We start from the raw sequence: 23183 nt of genomic DNA on the forward strand, positions 1-23183 counted from the left end.
GTGAAAACTGGTGAAGGAGCACAGACTGGTGTCGTGTCTCTTGACCCAGGACCCTCCCAACCGCCTGCAGCGCCAGGAGCTTGCAAAGGTAAATAAAGGTCTCACTCAGCTCGAAGGGAGGGCATTCCTTCCTGATTGCTTTGGTCAGGTGTCATCTTTACTACCCAGGAGCCTACCCTTGCCCCATCCTTCCTTGTTCTAAAGGGCAAAAAAGGGACAAAGGTGACTCTATTACCACCATCCATCACCACAGCTACCACCCAAAAACCTTTTAAGGGCTCAGCGCATGAGAAGGAGCAACTCAAATCTCCAAACCCAGGGGCGACACAAGCCGGGTCTTGTGTGTGGGGGCTGCTGCCTTGGGCTGGGGATCACGGTGCCTGCTCCCCACCTGACTGTGCCGCCCAAACGTGGCGTGGACCCTCTCAGAGCCTCGTCTGTGAAACTGGGAGAAGGCAAGCCTTGTCTTCCTCCTTGATGGCTGTCAGGTGCAATGGCAGTGAGAGGCAAGGAGGTGTTTTGCAAACTGTGTTTCACAAGAAAGCAAGGGAGCTTTCTCCTGCACTCGGGACGGGTTGGCAAAGGACCTGATTGGGACACTGACTTGTTTTCTCCAGGGATGACGTGGGAGCCCCTGTAGACGGGCTGGGTGCTGGGCATTGTTTTTCTCACTTGTGCAAATAAGCGTGTGCTCACCTGTTGAAGCCTGACCTGCCTCCCAGCTCCCACATCCCTTCTGACTGGGGTGGGGGCAGGGGAGCAGCAGGAAGTGCCCTGACCTTTGGGTGAAGAGTGAGGGACTGTGCTTCCATCATCTGCAGGTCAAGGTTAAGTGTATTTTGGAGGGGAAGGTGGAACGGGTGAGAACAGGACACTGAAGGCAGTAGAGTCCTTAGAAAAGCTAAGCTCCCTGGAGGTCGAGTCACCTGACCATTGAGCAGAGGCTGGGGAGGGCCTGGGAGAAGGGAAGGGGCTTAAAGGTCCCTTACTCCATCCCACTGCTTGTCTTGCTCTGCACCGGCTCAGGGTGAGCCAGGAAGCCTTTATCTGCACAGACTTTTGCCAAAAACAAGAGCTACCCTGTGCTAAGCATTCCTTCTTCAGCAAACACTGACCGAGGGGCTTGACCATGTGGTGGAAACCCTTGGAGGTGCCCGGAATACCACGGACAAGAAACACGCTACCCATGTCCCCCCGGCGCTTCCACGGAGGTAGACCATAAGCCAGTAAAAAGTATCTGAATGAGAAAATTTCAGACGCTTGGAAGGAAATAAGAGGTCGCGGAGGTGGGGGAAAGCCTGGATGGGGTGGGTCAGGGGAAGCCTGAGCGCGCGCTAGGCCAGGTGCTGGGCCTCCTATCCTCACAGCCGCTCTTACAGGTGTGGGCAGATCTCCCTTTTGCCAACAAGGAACCCCACGTTCAGAAGGGATAAGAGTGGCGGCCAAGTCCCAAACTCGTAGCGCCCGCTTCCTACCAGCCCCTGCTGAGCGGCCGCTGCCACCTGGATGATGAAACTCCGGGGGAGGACTGCACCGTCTCTCAGCCGGCGTCCCTGCAGGGGTGGGGGGCCAGGGAGGAACGCGCCTCCAGGGGGAAGCTGCAAAGAACTCTGAATTCGCAGAAGGCTGAGACGACAGGCCCCGCCCGGCCCCCGCCCGGCCCCCGCCCGGCCCCCACGGGGCTGAGGCAGAGCCTCGTTCCCGCCTCTACTGGGACAAAGCCGGAGACCGACTCGGGTTCCCGCCTCCGGCCCGGCCCCCGATCAGACCAGCGCGGGGCACTGTGGGACTTGTAGTTCATCCAGCCCCCGCACCTACTCTAGAAACGCACTGGAGAACTACAAAACCCAGGGGCCAGCGGGCAGTCCGGGGCGGACTGGCCGGCAGTGGGTGTGCAAACGCAGGGGACCCCGCGGTGCTGGCGCGGGGCGCTGTGCTGCGGGTGCGGGCGCTGGAGCCGGAGAGTCGCTCCTGGCGTGCGCGCTAGCGGGACCCGCGGGAGGTGGCCAGGCGGCGACAGGCACGTTGCATGCAAGCACTGGGCACAGTCTGCGATGCCCGATTGTGCAGCGCTTTGGCTCCGCAGGGGCGCGGTGGAGGGTCGGACCGCGGCACCCAGCCTCGGAGCCAGGCTGGCCCCCATCGCTTCAGGAGCCCTTGGCTGGGCTTGGGGGCAGGCGGACGGGTGCCCACCTTAGACTATGCGCTATGTGTTTTTCTCTCTCTTTTTATGCCAAGGTTTCTCAGGGCGGGTGCGCGATGCAGCGAGCGGCGGCATTGGTCCGGCGGGGCTGCTGCCCCCGGACCCCGGGTCCTTGGGGCCGTTGTCAGAGCAGCGCGGCCGCGGAGGCCCCGGCCGTGCTCAAAGTGAGGCCCGAGCGAAGCCGGCGCGAGCGTATCCTGACGCTCGAGTCCATGAACCCTCAGGTGAAGGCGGTGGAGTATGCGGTGCGGGGACCCATCGTGCTCAAGGCCGGCGAGATCGAGCTGGAGCTGCAGCGGGTGAGTGAAGGCGCCCGGGCCGCGGGGCTGGGGGGCGCCGATGGGGCTGGGGACGCTGCTGGGGTCCGCGCGCCGGACTTCCTCCCAGCCCGCGCGGCTCCTGCAGTCGGCCAGGCTTGAGTTGAACAATACAATGCTTTCCCCCACCCCTTCACCCACCAGTGCCCGGGGCTCGGCACAGAGTGAGACCCTCCGATGCGGTTTACTTGTTGGGCGGCGGCAGCGCCTGGCCCTGCGTGTTCGGTGGGCAGTGCACGTTAGGTGGCCGTCTTCCCCGCTTGGAACCCGGGTTCTGGGGGGACGCGGGTGGGGGGAGGGCAGAGAGAGCCAGGAGCAGTGAAGACATCAGCAGAATTTCAGAGCGTGAATAAGTCCTTTGAAGAAAGTAACACGGAGGGGCGGGGGGCCTGGGGGCTGGGAGGTAGTGGTGGGAAGGTGATCACAAGGGAGGAGGGGAGGGCTTGTGCCCCAAACTTTTTCTCTCCGTGTCCGAGACCTTTTGGGTCCTTCTGCCAGTAATGAGTCTCCCGCGAGAGTAGGGCCAGGAGGGCCCTGCCTAGTTCCTTGTTTTAGGCTCCCTCTGGAACCACAGCCACACTCTGTCCTCTGTCTGAGCACACAGGCACCCCTCTGTGACTGGTCGGGTAGTCGGAGACTTGGGCCTTTTGGACCATGGTAGGGACTTTCTTGATCTCAGTGGCCAGCTGGCTGGGATCTTGGCTTGAGTTCATAGCCGTGTGTAAAAAGGGACCACACACCCAGGAGTGATTTCTGCCTCCCAGCAGCCAGGGTGGCTGGCGTAGGTGTCACGGGGGTCTCTGCAGGACTTCTAGCCTGGGTGGACTTCTGCAGGTGACGTCAAGAGGGGAATGTCAAAAGATAAGCACACCTGGGATTGGTAGGAGCTAGTGAAAGGCCGTAGGATAGCGGAACAATCTTGCTCAAGATAGATTTGGCTCAGCGCGGGGGAGGGGGAGGGCCCTTGATCTTGCTCTCAGAGGCATCAGAACTGGACCTCCCGCGGAGCTGGTCACTCAGTGTCCCAGAATGTGTGGCAGGAAGCTGTGATGGGGACATGACACTTGGTCCCCCTTCCTACGGGGACTTTGATGAGCACGTGGACTGCTGACATCTCCTTAGAACACCCAGTTCTGCTGACTCAAAACACTGCTGGACAGGTCAGGTCCGTGTTTCCCTCTGACTCCTTACGGAAGGAGCTAAGTTTAAAGCTTGGCGCCTGAGGCTGGCTTGGTTTCTCTCCTTCCCTGGCCAGGAGGGGGCCTGGAGGGGAGCGCAGGCGCTTGCTGCTCAGCTCCTCGGTGATAGCCAGGGCTGGCTCCACGGGAGACAGCAAACTCCCTGTTAAGACACAGCTGGGGTGATTTCTCGGTGCCAGAGCTGGCTGGGGTTCAGGGGCTCTGTCTACCTGTTGCTAAATAGCACCGTGGGTGTGGGCTCGGTGCAGCGTGGGGTTGGTTAGGACCGGAGCAGACGCTGCCTTTGCCTTCAGGGAGCAGACAACTCTCTCCTCCCCGCAGTCCTTCAAGGATCGGTGGGTTTTTAAATTTTTATTCTTTATTTAAATTTTTAAAATTATTTTAGAGAGAAGGGAAGGGAGGGAGGAAGGGAGGGAGAGAAACATCGATCGGCTGCCTTCCTTAGGCACCCCAACTGCGGATCGGACCCACAGCCCCGGCCGGTGGTGCCCTGATAGGAATCAAACCAGCGAGGTATGCTGGGCTCCGGACTGTAAGGTGCCAAGTGTGGGTGTGAAAGTGTGAAATCCAGGAAGGATTTCTAGCAGGGCATGGCTCAGGTGACCACAGGTAAACAAGTTTTTTGATTACTTGAGCCAGAAACACCCTCTGGTTTCTGGGACAGAGGCCCCACACCCCACGTCTTGATGCTCAGTGAGTTGAGGCGATCTTTCTGTGTGCCTGCCTCGTCCGGTGCTCTCCCTTGAGCTCATCCCTTCTTGTTTGCTCCTTCCCTGTGTGGGATCCCCACTGTCTGGCAGTAGGCACTGGGGACCGAGGCCCGGCCAAGCCAGCACAGCCTCCCTGAACCTCCCATTCCGGAGACAGTCGCTCCATCCACTGTGCTGGTTTCACCAGTGCCCTTCTGAGGGGCTGTCGGATTTTCCCGGTCCTTTTTTTTTTTTCCTTGGCTTGGCCCGGCTTTGGTTTTCCTCTCCCTGTTGGGAACTGTAGCGATCGAAACTGAACTGCTGTGTGGGTTCAATTTGGTTCTAGACGGGATGCACAAGTATTCATAGGGAATAGGGCAGCTTGGAGTGAACCTCATGTCCTCGTTTATAAAAAGAAGAGCAGTGGCCCGGGGAACTTGAGGTGGCCCCTGATGGCACCAAGGCCTTTGTACTGCCCAGAGTCACCAGGTGCTCTGCAAACATGGGGGCTGACTGGCTGGACACATGGCTGTGGGTGGCTTGCCCGGCGAGTCCTGTCCTTCTGGCTCCTGTGACAGGAGAAGACAAAGCTCGGGAGGGCTGCAGGAGGGCGGCGGCCAAGTGGGCGGGAAAGGGACCGTCCTCCTCCGGTGGTCTGCGGCTCCAGCAGGAGGCCCTGCTTTGCCCTGACAGCAGCTCCGAGGGGAAGAGCCCCTCCGCTTTTCAGATCCCCTTGCTCCCTGAAAAAGGAGCTGCAATTCAGTTTGAAAAGACCTGTCAGTCCGCCCACGTCTTCTTCCTTGCTTTCCCGGGGGAGGGGAGGAGGTTGGCCCAAGCGGATGGCTTTGCTTCTGCACGTAAAGAAGCCGCAGTTGAGGCAGAGCACCCCCAGCTGGAGGGACCTGCTGACCACGGCAGCTGGCGTCGTGCGTGTGACCCCCTGGCCACGGAGGTGCCTACTGCGAGTGAAGAGCCGCGACGGGAAACACTGGGTGGGCCGGCACAGGAGGTGAAATCTCATTGGCCATTTTCTGTAGAGTTTGGATGCGACTGTACAGAGAAGACCTTCGTGGTCCCTCCGGGCCTGTGAGAAGGGGCGTGACAGCTCTCCTGTCCTTCTCCCACTGACACTTTCTGAGAGCCGCCGTCCCCAGAGCCTGCAGCCTCCTCCCCGACCCCAGTGGTGGGAAGGGAGCCCCGCTGGGTAGGAATGCATCTCAGTGCCCCACAGGGAGGCAGCCCTGGGCAGGCCGTGTGCGGGAGGATGGGACAGGTGGGCTCGAGGGTGCAGGCAGGGGTCAACGGTGCTACGTGCTGACCGGGCAGGCCCCTGGGGGCGAGGCTGAGGCCTGGGTGAGTCAGTGAGGGCGGGAGTCTGCCCTGGACAGTCTCCTCTGTATGGTGGCCCTGAATTGGCCAAGCAGCACAGCGGACGGCACAGGACAGGAACCTCTGGGCCCCGTGCCAGGCATTGTCCTCTCCCAGCAGCTGTGTGCTGGTCCCTGGCCCTCGCTGTGACAGATGCGTTCCCTGCTGAAGGACGGACTGGGCCCGTGCCTCGGCCATCCCCTGCGCTCCTCCGCTGGCCAGGCCCAGGGGGCGATTCAGCCGCACTGACGATGGAGGGTCTGTGCCAGGAGCCCAGGTGCCAGGGCCAAGGGGTGTGTCAGGCCCGCCCCTTTGCACAGTGGCCCCGGTCAGGCCTCTGTCCTCAGCCTTCTTGGCTCCTGCCCGTGGGGTGAACTGAGCCACACGCCCTGCAGCCTGTCTCCAGGGGGCCTGCTCTCACCGTGGCCTAGTCTGAGCAGTGGGCAGCACCACCCCGGCCTTGGCCTTCAGGACACTCTGGCTGCTTCTCCCTGCCCGCCCCGGGACATCTTTGCAAAGTAGCCAGCCCTGAAGAACTCAGCAGAAGGGCACGAGGGGATTAAAAGGCATCTTTCCTACTCAGAAACATAGCTTTTGGAGACTTATCTGGTCCTGTTTAGGAAGGTCCAGGGCCATTTCTGGGGCACCCTCCTCAGCACCACCCCCACTACGCCTCTTCCAGAAGCAGCCAGGGAATTTCTATGAGGGAGGGGCTTAGGGGTGGATACCAGATCAGGAACACCTGATTGGCTGCTGCTTTTATCCCTTAAGCCCTCTGGTTTGTACTTAAGGTGTATAGTACTGATTTAAAAGGGGAAAGTTTTCTAAAGTTGCTTTTACTCCCACATTGTGAGAAATGGAGAAAAAGGCTAGTGTTAAAATGATAGAATTCCATCGTTGAAATTCGTACTTAGGGTGCCTTTGGGGAAAGGGCAGCAGAGAGGGGAAGGTAGCCGGGAACCCCGCCCCCAGCACCCCTCTGCCACTGCCTCCCCCCTCAGCCCTGACCCTCCAGGCCTCGCCCCGGTGCAGCTCTGTGAGATGATGATGATGTAGGAGCTCTGCCTGGCGATTTTCATGCTGTTCGTTCATCTCAGATCAGCTTCCCAGCTGCGCCAGGAGGCCCTTGAACCTGTGGATTCTAACTATTCCAGTGGCTCCTTCTGGACCCATCAGGGAGTGGGGTGGCACGCCCACATTTTCCGATCCCCAAAGCCCCCCATCCGGACCCAGGTGTCCTCGTCACCTACCAGTGATGTCGTCGCTGGGGGCTCTCTGGGATCTCTTCTCTGTGCTCAGGCGGTGGCCTCGGTTTTGCTCTTCAGCCAGTCTTTTCTTCCTTGATGCTAAAAAGAAAAAGAAAAAAAAGCAGTGAAAATCTGTCCATGTTCTTCATTCTGCAAAGCCAAGGTTGCACAGGCGGGAGGGGCCCCGAGAGTCCCTGCCGATGGGTGTTTTCTGGGAGAGGGCATCTGCAGGACCTGGCCGTTTACCCAGGTGGGAGCAGGGTCTGTGGGGTCCTCTCCCACCGACCTTGGCCTCCCTCCCCGACGTGTGCCCTGGGACCCTTGGTTCAACGTTGCTCTGAGGCCACCCTGGGCTGTGGGCCTGCAGTGGCCTCGGGTGCTCCGGCCACCCAGGAAAGTTCTTCCAGCCTTTTCGGAAAGCAGGAGCCAGCGGCATGGCAGTTAGGGAGGCTGCTCTTGGGGTCTGGCTTCGAAGCCCAGTATTTGTGTTTATCCTTTACATGGCCTTGGGCAAGTTTCTATACCCTTGGCAGCCTCAGTTTCCTCATCTGTAAAACGGGATTAACACCAATTCTTCCCCGTGGGGCCGATGTGAAGGTTAAGTGGGACTGGGCTTGGTTGGCACAGTGCCCCGCGCCTGGTGAGGTAAAAATAGGGCTGCTTATTAATATCCTGTGGGAACCTTGTGTGGCCTCTGGAATCCATGCTCTGAGTGTCTGAAGTAACCAGCTGTTGTCTTCTCTCTGCTCAGGGTATCAAAAAACCGTTCACTGAGGTCATCCGTGCCAACATCGGGGACGCCCAGGCCATGGGCCAGCAGCCAATCACCTTCCTCCGACAGGTGAGCTAGTCCTTGGAAGGCAGCAGGCACCAGAGGCCCACAGAAGTGGCAGCCCCTCCAGGCCCGATGTCCCAGGTTCTCTTCCTCTGCCGCCTAGCCCTGGCCCCTGCCCGGGAGTCCCCTGTTCTCGTGGGCGTGGGTGTGCGAGCCACTGGCCTGTGTGGCAGTGTCGGGCTGGGGGCCTGGCAACAGCCCTCTTCTGTCCCCGGCTCCTCTTGTGACAGCCTACCCCAAGCCCAGGTCACCCTGCCCCCCGCATTTCCTGTGTCCTCTTCTGTGGCAGGGAGCCCAGGACCCTCCTCCTCACCCACCCCCAGCACCCCCCGGCCTCAGGGTTGTCACCTTCATGCCTCGTGCCTCTCGTGCCCTCCGGGGTGAGGGGTGCCAGGAGCCCAGCCCGCACCTCTGTGTCCCCAGGTGATGGCGCTCTGCACCTACCCAAACTTGCTGGACAGCCCCAGTTTCCCAGAAGACGCTAAGAAGCGAGCCCGGCGGATCCTCCAGGCCTGTGGCGGCAACAGCCTCGGTGAGTCCCCGGCCTGCCAGGCCCCGGAGGGCGGGAGCGAGTGAGCGAGGACGTTGTTGGGCCTCTGCCGACCGAGGGGCGTGTGCGTGAGGGTGTGTGGGGGGTGCTGGCGTGCAGTGATACCGAACAGCGTTCCTCTTCTCGCCTGGCTGCCAGCCTCCTCGGGGCTGAGCCGATGGGGTGAATGCCATCTTTTGGAGGATGGGGACACAGCAGGCATAGCTCCGGCTCAGGTGGGCTGGGTTCTGCCCCCGGGAGCCAGCTGGGGCACAGCCTTCTGTCAGCAGAAGGGTTAACCAGCAGCCGGCCTCGGGACAACAGCTCTGTCCAGCGTTCTGTTCTCCTCGCTCTGCGGTTGCTTGTCCCCGCTTGTCCCCGCATGGCCTGGCAGTCCGTTGTTGGGGGAGGGTAGCGCTGCCACATGCCTCTGCCCCCCTTTGGGAAGCTTCCGTGGTTCCCACCCTGCCGCCCACCCTCTCACCTCATTCACTGTGTCCCTGTGGCCCAGCCTGTGGTCCCCTTTGTTGGGAGCCCAGCCCTGTGCAGCGCCTGCCTGCCTCCCCGGAGTTGGCATGGCCCCTGCAGATGTGAAAATGGCCTTCTCTCTCCGTCGCATGCTGAGATGGGTTTCCAGCCTGTGGACTCGGCTCTTTGTTCTCATTTCCCAGCTGTCTGCTTTCCTGTTTATTTTTGCCCCGTGCCTTTTGCCTGGCGCTTACACAAGGGACCCGGCGTCCCCCGCCCAGTGGAAAGCAGTTGCCCATAGAGTTTTTTTAGGACCCGTGCCTGGATGTTCTTGTAGCGCGCTCAGCAGGGGAAAAGCCACTCTTGGCCTCTCTGTCATCGTCCTGTTTGTCCCGTCCCCCTTTTGCTCTGTCCCTCTACCAAGAACCCTGGGCTTACCTTCCTGGCTGTGGCTGCCTGACCGCCCATGACCGGAGCGCTGTCGCTCTTGGGTGTGGGGCAGGCCCTCAGGGGAGGAGGTGCCCTCGCTGTGATGCACAGAAGCAGCAGGCGACAGTGGGAAGTGGCTGGGCTTCGTCTGTGTAAAATGAAGTCACTGGGGAAGTGAAAGGCTGGTTGGTGATGACCCCTGTCTTTAGGACGGACTCCCCGACGGAGACTGGAGGCCGGTTCTGGGGGATCTGTGTGGTTTGTTCAATAACAGGAAGGCAAAGGCTGGAGGGCCTGGCCTGCAGGAGCAGGCAGCGGCCGGCGGGTGAGGGCCGGAGTTCAGGGAGGCGGCTCCACTGGGTTGCCTCACCACCAACGCCCCACCCCGAGCGGGCACCTCCGCTCTGACCTCCAGCTTCAGAAACTGGCCGTGCCTGCTCTTGCACTTTGTATGGCCGGTGGTCTGGGTTTGAATCCTAAGTGCGCCTGAGGACAGCGTTGACACGGGGTGGGGGGGAGAGGGTCGTGCCCCGCAGCCCTGGGGACCAATCTTGGTTTTTTGTTCACGGCTGCGGACTCCTGAGGCAGGCGGGTGGTGCCATTTTGGGTCTACCCGTTCTCCAGTTCGGGGACCACACGGAGGCACTAGGGATAAAACACAGCAGCCCCAGCTGTCACGACTTGTCAAAGAGCACACATAAATCCCAGCAGGGCAGGGGACCCGGGGGTGGGAGCCACGGCCTAGACTAATGCTCTACCTAGTGGGTGGTCAGTGAATATTGGGTGAAAAGTGAGTGGATGAGTGGATGGCTGGGTGGGTGGGTGAACAGATGGGTGGGTGGGTGGGTGAACAGATGGGTGGGTGGGTGGATAAGTGGGCGAGAAGACGGGTGGATGATGAAGCCCAGGTGGGTGGCTGAGCAGTTTGCCACAATTCCAGAGCTTAGAGCAGGGGCTGGCAGGTCCCACCGAGACCCTGCCCCACTCTGTCAACCCCATGCACGATCCCAGCGACACCCCGCCTCAGGCCACTGCTGTGCGTGCTGTCCTGCAGGGTCTTACAGTGCCAGCCAGGGTGTTAACTGCATCCGTGAGGACGTGGCAGCCTACATCTCCCGGAGAGACGGTGGCATCCCCGCAGACCCCGACAACATCTACCTGACCACGGGAGCCAGCGACGGCATCACTGTACGTGCCAGGGAGGCTCGCCATTGTCTGCTGCTCACCCGCACCGGGGACAGCCTTGCATGCAAGGGCCACGCCTGGCAGCCTGCTGGCGAGGCACAGGCCCAGGAGGCGGGGTGGCCCTAAGCCCCTGCTACCCTCCTTCCCCTGTCCTGGCCTCATTCCGTCTTCGTGAGCCTGGATGTTTCTGCAGCCTCCTCGGCTTCCCAAAGAGTGCAGGTCCAGCCGGAGAGGCGCACGGGGCCCTCGGGGGTGCCTGCCCTGCGCGTCGTTTGGGCGACAATGGCCTCACTCCCCCTCAGCATGTCCATCCGTGGGCCTCCTCTGCCAGGAGCCATGCTGGGAACTTGAAATCATTTTATATAGCTCGTTCCTCACAGCAGACCTTTCACAGATGAGGGCAAGCAGACTCAGGAAAGCTAAGCAACTCCTGCCGGGCGGTGGGCAGCAGGGGGAGCTGGGAAGAGGCAGGGGCGCGGCGTGGCGGGGCCCCTGTGAGGTGCGACTTCTCCTTTGCAGACAATCCTGAAGATCCTGGTTTCCGGGGGCGGCAAGTCCCGGACGGGGGTGATGATCCCCATCCCGCAGTACCCCCTCTACTCAGCGGTCATCTCAGAGCTGGACGCTGTCCAGGTGAACTACTACCTGGACGAGCAAAACTGCTGGGCCCTGAACGTCGACGAGCTCCGGCGGGCCTTGCGGGAGGCCAAAGACCACTGTGACCCCAAGGTGCTGTGTATCATCAACCCCGGGAACCCCACAGGTCTGCGCTCCCCTTCCTCGCCTGTGGGGGGGGAGGGGGCCGGGGGCGGCAGTGGGCCGGTGTACCACACACCTGGGCGCTAGAGAGTTAAGGAACGATGTGAAGTCCTCTTGGCTCCGCGTTTCCCACTGCGCTTCCAGGTTTGCTCCCATAAAACCCCTCCAGCTTGCCAGCTGAGGAGGTGAGCCAGGGCCGGCCAGTGGCGTTCCCTGTTCTCGCCTTTGCGGTCTCCCCCGGGAGGCTTCTCGAACACAAGCGTCCCCATTCATCCTGGGCCTCCTGCTTGTGTTTCTGAACCAGTTTCCAGAATGTGGGTGTGTGTGTGTTTGTGTGTGACTTAGACGCAGCCTTGCCGAGGACCTGCAGGCCTGAGAAAGGAAGTGCCGTATTTAAAGCAAACAAACAAAAAACCTGTCCCCAGAAGCTGAAAATCACTCCTAATTTTGCATATTTTTCTTAAAAAAAAAAAAAAAAGCACAGTCCTGGCTGTTCTGGTTTTTCTGGGCTGTGGGCTGTGGAGTCCCTGACGCTGTTTGGATGCTGTCTGGACGCCGAGAACAAGGGCTTCTCTCTCCTTTGTCGAGATGAACTGGGTCAGGGCCAAAAGCACGTTGGAGTTGATTGTGGAATCTGCTTTTTGGGAACATCGAATGTGTCCCCATCCGCTGGGAGTGCCACTTGAATTCCGGAACAGAGACAATGGGCAGCTGGCTGTCATGGGTGCATTTGTGCCAGTTCCTGGGGGACGGGGTGAAGATCCTGAGCAGGTGGCTGGCGGAAAATGACAGGGAGCCAGCCTCTTCCTCCTGGCTGTACATTAGAATCACAAAGGGTGCTTTTTTAAAAAGCCGCACCCCAGAATCTCTGGGGAGGGGGCGAAGGCAGCTGTGTCAGACTTGAGCTTGGGAAGAGACAAGCCCCTGGACCGCCCCCGCTCCAGGTACTCTGATGTGATTGGCCAGGGGGGGCTGGAAAATTTGCATTTCCCACCAGCTCCCAGCAGAGGCCGCCGACACCCCCCCACCTCCACCCCCCCCCAGCGCTACATTAGCAAGTCCTACATCCTAGGAAGTTCTCCGCAGACCCAGTTTATTAGAGGGGCAGAAACCTCCAGGGCAGGTGTTTACATTGGTCTTCATCTGCCTGGAGGGAATAACTGTTTCTTCTTAAACTGTTTTAGGTAAAGGGGCTGTAGGTTTTATAAAGAGTCACGTTATGAGCAGGCAGGGGCCTACTTGCTCTCTGGTGTCTGAATGAGTGAAAATCGGTCAACTATTGGAAGAAGCCGCTGGGAGCACCTAGGGCAGCCCCCCACCACACTGCCACCTGCCCCACTCCCACCCCTGGAATCCCAGGACCCTGGGCTGTTTTCACAGGAAGCCCGCCTGGCCCTTGTTTGGCAAGACACAAGTTGGTCTCTTCGTAAAGGAATTGCTTTATTGCTTAGATAAGTCAAGGCCAGAATACAAGCTGAGTCACACCACACGCTTATAAGATGCAGCGATATAACTTTTCAGAATATAGGTATTTTTATTCGTAACAAAAGGTAACACACTCGATACACTGCTTTGCATCAGATATATACGAGTATATATATCTACACATGAGTAACCATGAGTATATGTGAGTCACATATGTGCACATGTGTATGTACTTACTGCACGCGTCAGGCTTAGCCACCAGGGAACACGGGAGCCATTCTGGGTGAGCTTCTGATCTAGGGGAAAATGTAAACAGTGTCACAACCTGCAGTCTGCTTTTGTGTTTCTCCTAGGCCAGGTACAAAGCAGAAAGTGCATAGAAGATGTGATCCACTTTGCATGGGAAGAGCAGCTCTTTCTCCTGGCTGACGAGGTAAGAGCCGCTGCTGCTCGCTGCCCCCAGCGCTGCCGGGGCACGGGACCCAGGCCGATGGGACTTCCGGGTGTTAGAGGAGAGGGCCTGCCTAAGGATGAGTGAGGCTGTGACCTAAAGCATCCCCACTTGGTTTGGACTCAGTTGCACATTTCAGAAATCTAACCCAAACCACTTCAACTTTAAAATAAATAAAAGGCATGCTTACAGGTGTGGGCCTGGATCCAGGACTCAAACCACATCTCAGACTGGATTCTCTTGTACTCCTCCTCGTGCACTGGCCACACACATAGGCCTGCCTGTTTCCCAGCCCGGAAGGGGCCTTTCTTCCTGGTGACTCCAGCGAAGGTGTTGGGACGGAGACTCCCTGGGGTGGCCAGGGCCGCACACCCCACGCTGCACCCACCACTCACTGTGGTCCAGTGGGGGTGGCCAGGGGCAGAGTGACCAGGCCCCGAGCTGGGCACGGGGCCTCTGCTTTATTCTCCCAAACCTCCTGAGCAACCGCAGGGGAGGGGGATCCCAGTGGGCAGTGAGAGTGGGCGCTGGGGGGGGCGGGGCACAGCTGGGAAGGCGTGGCCCCACGTGCTTCCAGACCGGCTGCGCCCTGAAAGGAGGGGCGTCTCAATGAACCGCAGCTGTGGGCCAAGACCCCGCCCCCTCCTGCTTTGCAGGGGGGAATTGGGAGGCCTGGCAAGCCCTGTTTGCACGTCTTCTCATGTCTGAGTGGTTTCTGGTCAGTCACAGCGTCTAGCACACGAGTTGTTTCTTTGTTTCTGGTTACCCTGTTCTCTCTCACACACACACCGCCTGCCCACCACACTGCAGCCATGATCGATGGCACACGGGCCTTCATTTCTAAAGAAGAGAAGAGGCAGCAGAATGAGCTGTGCATTTCCTCGTGACCTGGCGCACCAACCTCCCCTCCGGGTCTGGGGGGAGGGAGAGGGGTGGGGGCGGGGGAGGACCTTGCCTGGCCTGTTGGAGGTGAATCCAGCTGGGCCTCCCACGCCCTCCCACTGACACCCACCCCCCCAGGGAACCCCTCAGGTTCCCTGGCCTCCAAAGGGGTGTGGCAGGTCCGCCTCCAGGGCAATGAGTGGACAGGAGAGGAAAAAACAGGCGTGGGAGCTGATCGCCATCACGGTCTAGTGGGGGGCTGACGGAGAGAGTAGAGAGAGACAGAACAGGTCTGACCTAGGCAGGGGCCGAGGGGTCGAGGGAGCAGCATGGCTCACTTCATCAGGGAGGCCAGGCAGGACAGGGACCGCTCTCATCACCAATGTCATTGCGTCACACTTCAGGGGGAGCACCTGCTTGGGCAGGTGGGCGTCCTTGGCGTTGTCACGGGTTTCAGGAGGTAGAAAGGCGGTCAGAGGCCTGGCTGGGGAGACATCACTGTGCGTCCAGTCTGGGCACTTCCTGGCGGGGCCCAGGAAGCAGCGCTTACTACCTGAGCCCCCCCCTCCCCGCAGGTGTACCAGGACAACGTGCACTCGCCCGACTGCAGCTTCCACTCCTTCAAGAAGGTGCTGTCCGAGATGGGGCCCGAGTACTCCAGCAACGTGGAGCTCGCCTCCTTCCACTCCACCTCCAAGGGCTACATGGGCGAGTATGTGGGCCCCACCCCCTCCCGCTGCCTCTGGTGGCCTTGTCCCCGCGGTCACCCTCCAGACAGCAAGGGCTGCCTTCACCCACGGCCTGTGCCGATCCCCCCCAGGGTGGCGCCCTGTTGCATGCGTGAGGACAGCCTGGTGCGGCCCTCTGCAGTCAGCCCTGCGTGTGGGTGGGCACACACAACGCAGCCTCACAGCAGCTCCAGCAGCGGTCCTTCCGCCAGACCTGTCGCCGAGGCTCCGTCACACAGTCTGAGGGTTGGGGCCGGCAGGCTGAGTGGACAGACACTGCTGGGCCCGTGGGCCAAGCTGGTGTGCACCGCCTGGGCCCTGGGCCCGAGTTGGCTCCAGCCCAGCCCGGTGTGTGTGCATGCCGCTGCTGCCGCCCATCCTGTGCTGACCTTGGCCCTGCGGGCACGGTAGCCAGCGTGCGTCCTAGTGAGGGGAGAGAGTGAGATCACTCCAGGCGGAACGCTGGGAGGTGGGGGTCACCAGACCTGAGGGGGACGGGGAGGGAGCTCTCTGAGGGAAAAGCATTCCGGGCAGAGGGAGCAGCACATGGGAAGGCCCCGAGGGGGACGCGCACAACCAGAGAGGTCATGGGAGGCTATGTCGGGGCTTCTGAGGTCGTTCCTCACTTTTGCTCGGAGAGAGATGGAAGCCATGGAGGGCTGGAGCAGGGGCGAGGCCTCCCCAGACCGACGTTTTACTAGCTGCTCTTGGGGTGCTGGGTGACGAGTCAAGGACAGATGTGGGGACACACGTCGGGGCTGTTCTGTCTGGGGGAGATATTGTGGGCCAGGGCAGAGATGGGAGAAGACCATGGGACTGCGGGTGTGAGATGCAGGAGTTGGGGGCGCCGCCCACAGTTTTTGTTCCCACAGTAGGAGGGATGGGAGTCCCCTCCATCCACAGCGAGGAGGGCTGCCGGTGAGGCCGTCTGGGGGAACGGCGGGCATTGGTGCTGGATGTGTGGAATTGGCAAATGCCCACTGAAGGGCCAGGTGGACACAGGGGCGAGCCTGCAGCGCAGGGCCACTTCCAGCCGAGGTTTCAGTTTGGGAGGTGTCGGCGAAGGCGTTATTAGATGCATCTCCGGGCCTGGCATCTCCCAGGGAGATAGCGGAGAGGTCAGAGGCTGCAGGCCCGGCTCCAGGCCTCACTGCTCAATGCTGGGGGAGAGGAGGAGGCCCCTGGGGAGGAGCCGGCAAAGACAGGCCAGGGTGTGACAGCTGAGGGCCCTCCCGCCATTTCCGAGGTTTGGTTGGAGGGGGCTCGCTTGTTCAGCTGGAGGCCAGTGTAACTTTGAAGCTCAGAGACGTGTTTGGCGGGTCGAGGGGCTATCCCACCCGGGGAGCTGGCCAGCTGTCCTTGGTGTATTTGGTGTGGACGGGTGAATACACGCGTCCTGCTGGTGTACCTGGTAGCGGCACTGTCTCGGCGAGACTCTTCCTAAACAGACGTGTTCTCTGTGGGCTCATGTTTCCAACTCCAGTGCCTTTGTCCCACACCTCGCCCGCTGTCTGTCATTGGTCCCTCCTCTCACACTCGGTCCCCTGGAGGGTCCCGTCCTGCTGGGACCTGGCCCTTCTCCACTCGGTTCTCGCTCTTCAGCACAGCATGAGGCAAAGGCCCTTCTTCCCGCATCTGTGACGGGGAACCTGCCTGAGGTGCCAGCCTGTGTCTGCTCGCCTCACCACGTCCAGCCAGGGGATCAGAGGGGAGCCGGGCTTTGCCAGTGAAGCTGAGAGAGTTTGATGGGGAGCATCGTCCCACCCGGCGCTCTGCGGTGGAGGGCGTGGGGTGCGGAGCAGAAGGGGAGGCCAGGCTCCCGCCGGGGGTGGCTGCACGTGAGCAGTCATTGGTCCGAGCTCTGTCAGGCGCCATCCCCAGAAGGAGGCACGGCTCCAGAAAGGCCCACTGATGAAGCTGATTTGGTTCTGAAGGGTTTTAAAAAAAACTCATTATACATTTGAGTTTATTTGCATACGATTTGACTCTCTATCTATCTGGATCCTTTTAGTGATAAGTAACAGGAACTCGGCTGGAACTGGCCCCCACCAGGTCTGCCTCCTTCCTTTGCCTCGTTGGCGCTCAGCTCTGCTCCCCTTTGGGTTGACTTTGTTTCCGGCGGCAGAAAGTTCCAGCAGGAGTCCTTGGGCTGACGCCCCCTGAATGACTCACGTGCCCTGGCACAGGGGGACACCAGGCCTGAATCTGTGCCACTTTGGAGCGGGGACTGGTGTGCTAGTTGGGGTTCAGGCTCAGCTGCTACAACAAAGAGGCCCCAAAATACAGGGGCTCAGACAAGATGAAAGAGTGTGTGTCTGTGACATACCAGTCCCAAGGCTGGGGGATTCCGGGATAAGCTGTGCCCCACTAGGTCATTCAAGGGCGGGCTGGGGAGCCGGCCCTGCCCCGCCGGCAGGTGGCTCGGAGGCTGCCGCCCCAGTGTCTCCCTATCTCGGGAAGTAACGGAAGGAAAGAGGAGAGAGAGCATGCTTCCTCCTTGTAAGGAGATCCTGTAGAACCTGCACAGAGCGCTCCGCTCACCTCCCACTGGCCAGAGCTCAGCCACACCTGGCCGCCCAGTGTCAGGTGCAGGGAAGGCTACGGAAGCTTCTGGTTGGTGGGACTGCACTCAGCTGAGGTCTTCTTCCCCCCGCCTCCAGGTGTGGCTACAGGGGAGGCTACATGGAGGTGATTAACCTGCACCCCGAGATCAAAGGCCAGCTGGTGAAGCTGCTCTCGGTGCGTCTGTGCCCACCCGTGTCCGGGCAGGCCGCCATGGACATCGTCGTGAACCCCCCGGTGCCAGGGGAAGAGTCCTTCGAGCAGTTCACCAGGGTGAGCCCCGGGGCCTGTGTCCCAGCTGCATCGGGGCCCAGCCAGGGTCCCAAATGCCAGCCTCTCTCCAGGGGTTCCTCTGGGCGGGAGCTCCCCCAGGAGGTGGGGTCTGAGGATGCTGCTGGTGGGAGCTCAGTGCCTGCCCGTGGATGTGGTGACCCTCCTCTTCCTCGCCTGTGGGCCCCTCGCTCAAGCAGCAAGGGAGCAGTCGCAGGAAGGCTAGCGGTCTCGCCCTCCTCCCTGGCTGGCTGTGCTCACGAACACGCCCGCTCGCCTTCCCAGGCAGTGCCATTACATCGTTGGAGGGACCAGGCCTTCTCACGATGTCGGGAGGGGCTGACGCCTGTGCTCTCTGTCCCATCAGGAGAAAGAGTCTGTCCTGAGTAATCTGGCCAAAAAAGCTAAGCTGACGGAAGACCTGTTTAACCAAGTCCCCGGCATCCACTGCAACCCCTTGCAGGGGGCCCTGTACGCCTTTCCTCGGATCTTCATCCCCCCCAAAGCCGTGGAGGCAGCTCAGGTCGGGGCGCCGGGCGGGCTCAGCTCTCTCTCCGGGCTCACTGGGGTCAACAGGGCTGGGAGCAGCTTCTTGCCCGGGGACTCTGAACTTGGGGGACCCTCAGCCAGATGGCACTTACTGCGTAAAGATGGCGGCCCCCATGCCCAGCTCTGCATGCTGTGCTGTGGGCCCCAGGCGAGGGGTGTTGGTGGGGGCCCTCATGGGGCTGGTGCCCTCGGGGCAGGTGCCCAGGCAGGATGTGACACTTTTGGCACCGAGCACAAGCCAGGGAAGCAGCGAGAGCCCCTCCAGTCCCCTCTGCCTGGGCGCTGCAGCCTGGAACTTCACGTCTCAAACTCGTTCAGATTCTGATTCGGGTTCAGGAAGTCTGGAGGTCTGAGGTTCTGTGTTTCTAGCCACTTCTCAGGCGATGCCACAGACCCTACGTTGAAGATCGAGTATTTCCAAGGGTTGTCCGCAGCACCCCAACAAACCTCCTCAGCACCCTGTTAAACATTCAGAGCCTGTCCCCGCCGCTCCAGACCTACTGAACTGGAATCCTGTGTCAGGGCCCGAGGGTCCACATAGCAGGTGCCCCGGGTTGTGCGAACCCAGGGGTGAGACACACTGTCCACACGGTACCCAGCAGCTAGCTCCCTTACAGACCCTGGGTGCAGACCCCAGGCCCCCTGGCACTGGGGGTGTGGCTCCGTGGGTAGGAGGCCCCCATCACATTGAGCTGCCCCAGCCCCTGGCCGCCCTATTGCCCTTCCCCTTGGACCAGTGGCAGCAGCGCCTGTCTCGGCTCTACGCCCCGGAGGAGGAGGGTGGGGACAGCCTCGACATGGGAAGGAACCTGTTTCCACTGTGCTCGCTGGGGTTCTCAGTGGCGAGTCTGTGCTGTGCCATGCGGGAACCCTGAGTCCTGCCCTGTTCCCACAGGCCCATGACATGGCCCCCGACATGTTCTACTGCATGAAGCTCCTGGAAGAGACAGGCATCTGCGTCGTGCCTGGCAGTGGCTTCGGGCAGCGGGAAGGCACCTACCACTTCAGGTACCGCCTCTGGGCACTGGGGGCTGGTCCCGAGCACCGTCTGGCTTCGGTGATGGAGACACATACAGCCCCGGCCTCCCCTGGGCAAGCTACCCCTCTCCCCCACTGCACCCCCACCCCCCCCCATTCTGCCCCGCAGAGCCAGGCTGGGACTCTGCCTGAATCATGTCCTGGGCTGTCTGATCCCCTCCGCTGCCTCCCTCCATCACAGACTGTGTGGCATGGTCCCAGCGGTGTATTTCCTTTACTTCCCTGCTCCTCACCCCCATGATAGCGTGTGCGCGGCACCCACCGCCTGCTGAGGTCCTGCCTCTGAAACACAAAGGGACCGGCTGCCCCTGCCTGATGGGGACTCCTGGGGCTGAGTGAGCTGGGGCTGCGCCCCGGGCTCCCCACGGAGCTGGATCCATTCAGGACAGTGCCTTCTCTGGCATCCCCTGCACAGACACTAAAAAAAAAAAACGTTGTGAGCTTAGTTAGCACCTGGAGGCCAGTCTCCCTGGTCCAGGCCATGGGCACATGCCCCCACGGACAGACACGGGTGAATGGCCATTCCACCCTACTTGTCGGTCCCCCTGGGCAACTCGGGGGTCACCCAGAAAGCTGCCTGTAGGGCTGGGCATCACATTGGCAGTACTGGAGGGTGGACTTCGTTACCATGGCAACTGAGGGCTCCCTTGGGTGGGAGAGCTGTGCCTGCAGGCTCTTGCTGTGGGGACTTGCAGGCCTGTCTGGCAGGAGTGGCGTCTCCTATGTGCAGGCAGTGCGTGCGCCAGAGGTGTTCAGGACCCCAGTCCATGCTAGGCAGGCCCTCTGTGGTAACGGCCGAGGGATCTCGGCCCATGTGCGGCCGCTAGCTCCTTGCTCTTGCTCACGTGTGTTACTTGGGTCCCCAGGGTGTGAACAGAGGAGAAAACAGCACCCGGTGCTGTGTGGGGCCAAAGCTGCAGCCCCATGGCGGCCCCCACCACCCTCGTCCCCATGACCGCAGCGGTGGGGGCTGGGCTATGGGCTCCACATCGCTCCCCTTGGCCAGAGTGACTCGAGTGCACGGGCTGACGCCGCTCTCCCACTCTCCCTCCCGGCAGAATGACCATCCTGCCGCCCATGGAGAAGCTGAAGATGGTCCTGCAGAAGGTGAGGGACTTCCACGTGCAGTTCCTGGAGGCGTACGCGTGAGGGCGCTCGGCCTTCCTGATGCCCCACACTCCACATGCCTCCCCGGGCGACGCTGCCTCAGGCCTCAGGAGGACCACGGTCGCCTTCATCGCCACGTGGCCCCAGGAGACCTTTCCTTGTGCCTTGCTGTTGGGAGCAGTTCTCTTCCAAGCCAATGTGAATTGCGGATATCTCAGAAGCCCGTTTCTTTTTTCCTTTTTATTTTTTGATGCAACCAAAGTAGAGGAAACGCGATCGGCCTGTGGTCTCTGCATCGGGTGGTGCTGCTTTTGGAAGGTTCACGTGGGGTTTGCAACAACCAGGCTGTGGTGGGTGAGACGCTGCAGAGCTGGAGGCAGGTGATGTTGGGAAGCACGTGGCTTAGCCCCGGAGAGGGCTGGAGACCCCACATCCTCGCCGGCACCTGGGAAGTGAGCCCCTCCACAGCACAGGAGCCGGCCCTCGCAGCAGGAGGGCCTAGAGTCATCCGCAGGCCCAGAGAGGCCCCCTGCCCGCCCAGGGGCAGCGGTCTATGTCTCAGTCCAGAACGGCGAGGGCAGCAGCACGCGGGGCGTGGGGGACGCCCGGCTCGGTAGTGGTGGGCACTGGGGTCCACGGCCAGTGTTCTTCTTGTGCCCTGCAGGGGACCAGAGGGTGTGAGCCAGGCTCCAAGTTGAACCAGGTAGACACGAGGGCTTTAAGGGTGAAGGGTCCTCTGGGCATGCTTAGGCTGGGGCAGGGGGTACGGCCCAGCAGCAGCAGCAGACGGCAGCAGACGGATTCTGTCCCGGGGATCCGGGGATCAGCCCTACTTTTAACCAGCCATGGTTCTCTCCTAGGAGCCAGAGGGCTCCTTTGCACACACCCCCCTCTGCTGGCGACAGCAGGGACAATGAAACACTGACATGAGGACGGAGGATGGAGGGCCGTCCTCAAGGACTTGACAGTCACCCCCCATCCGCATCGTGTCTGTTGAGTAGTTTCAAACTACGTTTGGTCCACCTCCTGGCCATTAATCGGCCAAAGTGTCTGGTAGCTCAGCCACTGTGGAGAGGGCCTGTGGCCAGTTTGAAGTGCACACGAGTGTTTTCTGCACACCTGCTGCCGGGCTCTCCCAGACTACCGACAGGGGTCCTGTAGTGTCTGTCACCTCTCCAGGCCACGGGGTGTCCTCCCCCGAGCCTGCAGCTGCCCTTGCTGAGCAGACCCGGCTGGGGTTCCACCCACACCCCCAGAAAGTGGGTGCCCCCTACCCCACCGGCCTAGGGAACCGGCTCCGGAGTCAGGGGACCCAGCAAGTACCTATCACCACACGTTGGCATCACAGTCCCCGTGAACAAGGCAGCCACCCCCTTGAGGGACAAAGAGAATAAATATTTGGGAAGTTGTCCTTCCTTAAAAAAACATGTTGCACTTCGGCTCCTTGAACAGCATGAAAGCCAGCACCGAGCGCCATCTGGTGGAAGAGCTGAAGAGTAGCGGTTAGTCTATTTTTATATCTTTTGTAACAATCGATTTTCTCACAGGGGGAGGGTGGGCAAGTATTTGTAGTCTTAACAGGTACAGTAGATTTTTTTTTATAAATCTCTTGAGATTATAAATAACCCCTAAAAACTTTGCAACGTTTACCTGATTTTTAGAAAGATGCCGAATACACTGGGTTTGCTTTCAAATAACGATAAAAACACGGTAAGGACTGCTGGTTCGGGGAGCTAACCTCAGGTAGAGACGCTCGCTGATCACGATGGATTCCACTTTTTACGGATTCTGTTCTTGTTGGGGCACCGCCAGAGTTGAGTCATTTGCCCTTTGGGGTCGCCCTGTGAATCTATGCATGATGCAGAGGCAGCCGCCCGTGGGGGATGCTGGGCTGCCCAGGGTGGTCTGCCCCTCGCACCTGGAGGCCGGGCCGGTTGTCCCAGTGTGGATTTGCAGGAAGAGCTGACGGGCCCGACTGGCCCCGTTTTGCACTCTGGATTCTCGTGGGCATCTCCCGAGCAAGGTACTTGACAGTAATTGCTCTGCTGGAAATTCTGAAATAAAATACATGTAAAAAATGGCAAGTTGCTTTACTTTCCTTGTAGTTTACATTTAAAATTCAAGAGGACGTACTAAGTGGACATCTTCACTGCGACACATTTCTAGTACCACGAACATCCCCCCAAGTCCTGGGGCAATGGGTGTGTAGTTTGAGTTTTCTGTACATTTTCACAGTGGACACGTTCTTAAACTCCCACTGACCTCAAGGGCAAAGGAAACCGTTGTTTCCGACAGCCTGCACGCCGCCCGAGCGTGCATCTTAAACACGTCAGCCCACGGGATGTAGTTTCTGTTACACGGAGGTCACGAAACACTTCACCACGTCGTTTTTAACAGCCACGTCCTACGCACTGCACCGGTATGATGAAATCAGCGAGGGTCGTTCGGGTCACTTCCAAGTTCTCGCACTCATAATCCATCTTCCAACAAAAACAGTCTTGTGGGGGGGCTTGCTGACCAGTCAGCACTTCCCTAAGATCAAGGGTGTTTCCAGGGGAAAAAAAGGGTTAAGCAGCAGGGGAGCTGGTTCCCAGTGGGATCCCCATGAGCAGCGTTTTGTTGAAAATCAAACATGTGGCCTCTAATGTAGCCGCAAGCCTGCCTTGAATGTCGCGTTTTGGAGCGGGGACCTGGACACGCGGCTTCCGGATGACGCCCGCTGCCCAGCGCCTCTTACAGGGTGGACAAGGTGGGTGCACAGTGCCGACGACGTGACGGTCAGCGTGGAGACGGCCTTGGAGGGCAGGATGGGCATGCCCACCACAGTGCCATCGGGAGGACTGACTTCCCTCTTTACCACTCGCGGGGCAGGTCTGGGTGGTCAGGTGCTTCTTCCTGGTAAGTCTCACTCTGCATGCAGCCGGGTGGTAATTTCAACCTGCT

The 23183-nt window shown here is 60.2% G+C and overlaps 1 protein-coding gene across 1 annotated transcript; it reads left to right on the top strand.

The window, feature by feature from the left end:
- The first annotated feature begins 1896 nt into the window (after positions 1 to 1896).
- Positions 1897 to 22336, top strand: GPT2 (glutamic--pyruvic transaminase 2). Its single transcript, XM_024551559.4, has 12 exons — positions 1897 to 2020; positions 2239 to 2502; positions 7775 to 7864; positions 8282 to 8390; positions 10339 to 10472; positions 10989 to 11232; positions 13007 to 13086; positions 14562 to 14698; positions 17375 to 17549; positions 17914 to 18069; positions 18991 to 19103; positions 20192 to 22336. The coding sequence occupies exons 2-12, from the start codon at positions 2260 to 2262 to the stop codon at positions 20280 to 20282; spliced, it is 1572 nt and encodes a 523-aa protein (XP_024407327.2). The 5' UTR covers positions 1897 to 2020; positions 2239 to 2259; the 3' UTR covers positions 20283 to 22336.
- Positions 22337 to 23183: the final 847 nt, after the last annotated feature.

The sequence above is a fragment of the Desmodus rotundus genome, chromosome 12 (genome assembly GCF_022682495.2).
Source record: "Desmodus rotundus isolate HL8 chromosome 12, HLdesRot8A.1, whole genome shotgun sequence".
In the NCBI taxonomy this organism is placed as follows: domain Eukaryota; kingdom Metazoa; phylum Chordata; class Mammalia; order Chiroptera; family Phyllostomidae; genus Desmodus; species Desmodus rotundus.